Raw genomic sequence first — 1705 nt, forward strand, 5'->3', positions numbered from 1 at the left:
AGAGGTAGGGAGGGGAGGAGGGCGCCAGAGGTAGGGAGGGGAGGAGGTAGGGATGGCATTAGAGATCTCCTTACCTGTTGCTCAGGATCTTGACAGCGTACTCTTGCCCATTCAGTTTGCTCTGGCACTTTCTGCAGATGGAGAAGCTGCCTGTTCCCAAAGGTGGATCCTTCATGTCCAGCTCATAGTGCTGGAAGAACGCAGAATCCTGATGACCAAATGACAAACAGGAGCAGGTGGATGGGACTCCAGCTTCCCGGGTGGGAGGTGAAAGGTCAGGCTTTTCCGCGCATCATCCTTCACCCCTCTCGGCATGGAATCCGCCCCAAGGGATGGGCCTCCCTTGGCTCTGTGCCCCCACACCCCCAAATCCGGGCAGGGCAATAGCTCATCATCCAGCCCTGACAACCGAGCCACAGTGTGGGGTCAAAGGCCGAAGGGAAAGCTTGCTCCTTTGAGGGAGGCCATCTTGGATTCCCGGCCTACCTCCCACGGGCCACTTTTCCTCCACTCAATTTTACTTTGGGCGGACTTCAATTGTACCCCACCGTGCCCAGTCACACTCCAACCTTGTGGTTACAAGACCCCACCACCATTCCACCTGCCCCCAAACCTCTCCCCATGTCACTTTCCAGGGTTTGTACGCCAAGCGGGTGAATGAGACAAGGGGGAACGCTGTACCTTTGTCATGGCACTCCGAGCGACTGCCATGCTATCAGGGCAGCTGCCCACTTCGCTCAGCTCAAGATCCAGGTCTCCGGAGGTCACAGCGTTCCGAGCAAACAGCACAGATGGAGCGATGAAGGAGTAGCCCTGTGGGAGGGTAAGAGAGAGTGAGCGATGTCTTTGTAGAGCATGCATCTCCCAAACCCTCACCTCAAGACAGGGCCGCTCAGCCACTCGGGGCTTCCTGCCCATTAATCGTTCAAATGTAGAGAAGGAGCACGACACAGCACAGAGGGATCTGGGGGATCAGGTGCATGAATTTATAAAGAGGTCGCTATGTAGATTCAGCAAGCAATTAGGAAACCAGCCAGACCTTTGGTCCTGTATTGGAAGTGGGAGATGGAGTCTGAAAGTAGGGAAGTCTTTTTTCAATGCCCATTGAAAAAGCCAACCTCCAAGCTCACAGAACTGAATCCTTACAGTGTGGAAGCAGGTCTGTTGGCCCATCTGGTCACACACCGACTCTCCGAAGAGCATCCCACCCAGACACACCCCCGCTACCTATCCCTGCAACCCTGCATTTCCCATGGCTACCACACCCAGCCTGGACACTGCGGGACAATTTAGCGCGGCCTAACCTGCGCATCTTTGGACTGTGGGAGGAAACTGGAGCACCTGGAGGAAACCCACGCAGACACGGGGAGAATGTGCAAACTCCAGACAGGCAGTTGCCCGATGGTGGAATCGAACCCGGGTCCCTGGTGCTGTGAGTGCTAAACACTGAGCCTTCCAGTGGGTCACAGGGAAGGTCAGTGTTCGTTATTTCAAAGGGAATGGAGTGTTAAGAGTTGGGAGGCTTTGCTGAAGGCACTAGTCAGGTCATAGCTGGAATAGATTCCACCCTCGGGCGACTGTCTGTGTGGAATTTGCACATTCTCCCTGTGTCTGCGTGGGTTTCCTCCGGGTGCTCCAGTTTCCTCCCACAGTCCACAGATGTGCAGGTTAGGGTGGATTGGCCGTGCTAAATTGTCCCATAGTG

At 55.1% G+C, this 1705-nt stretch overlaps 1 protein-coding gene across 1 annotated transcript in view; it reads right to left on the reverse strand.

Moving 5' to 3' along the window:
* Positions 1-1705, reverse strand: part of LOC125487658 (ribosomal protein S6 kinase alpha-5-like) — a 25517-nt gene that overhangs the window by 8347 nt on the left and 15465 nt on the right. Inside the window, exons 9-11 of the mRNA XM_048619633.1 lie at positions 877-964; positions 682-813; positions 75-208 (exon numbers count right to left, since the gene is read on the reverse strand). Of these exons, the coding sequence (XP_048475590.1) occupies positions 75-208; positions 682-813; positions 877-964 (354 nt within the window). The remainder of the gene's footprint in view (positions 1-74; positions 209-681; positions 814-876; positions 965-1705) is intronic.

The sequence above is a fragment of the Rhincodon typus genome, chromosome 43 (genome assembly GCF_021869965.1).
Source record: "Rhincodon typus isolate 14 chromosome 43, sRhiTyp1.1, whole genome shotgun sequence".
Classification (NCBI taxonomy): domain Eukaryota; kingdom Metazoa; phylum Chordata; class Chondrichthyes; order Orectolobiformes; family Rhincodontidae; genus Rhincodon; species Rhincodon typus.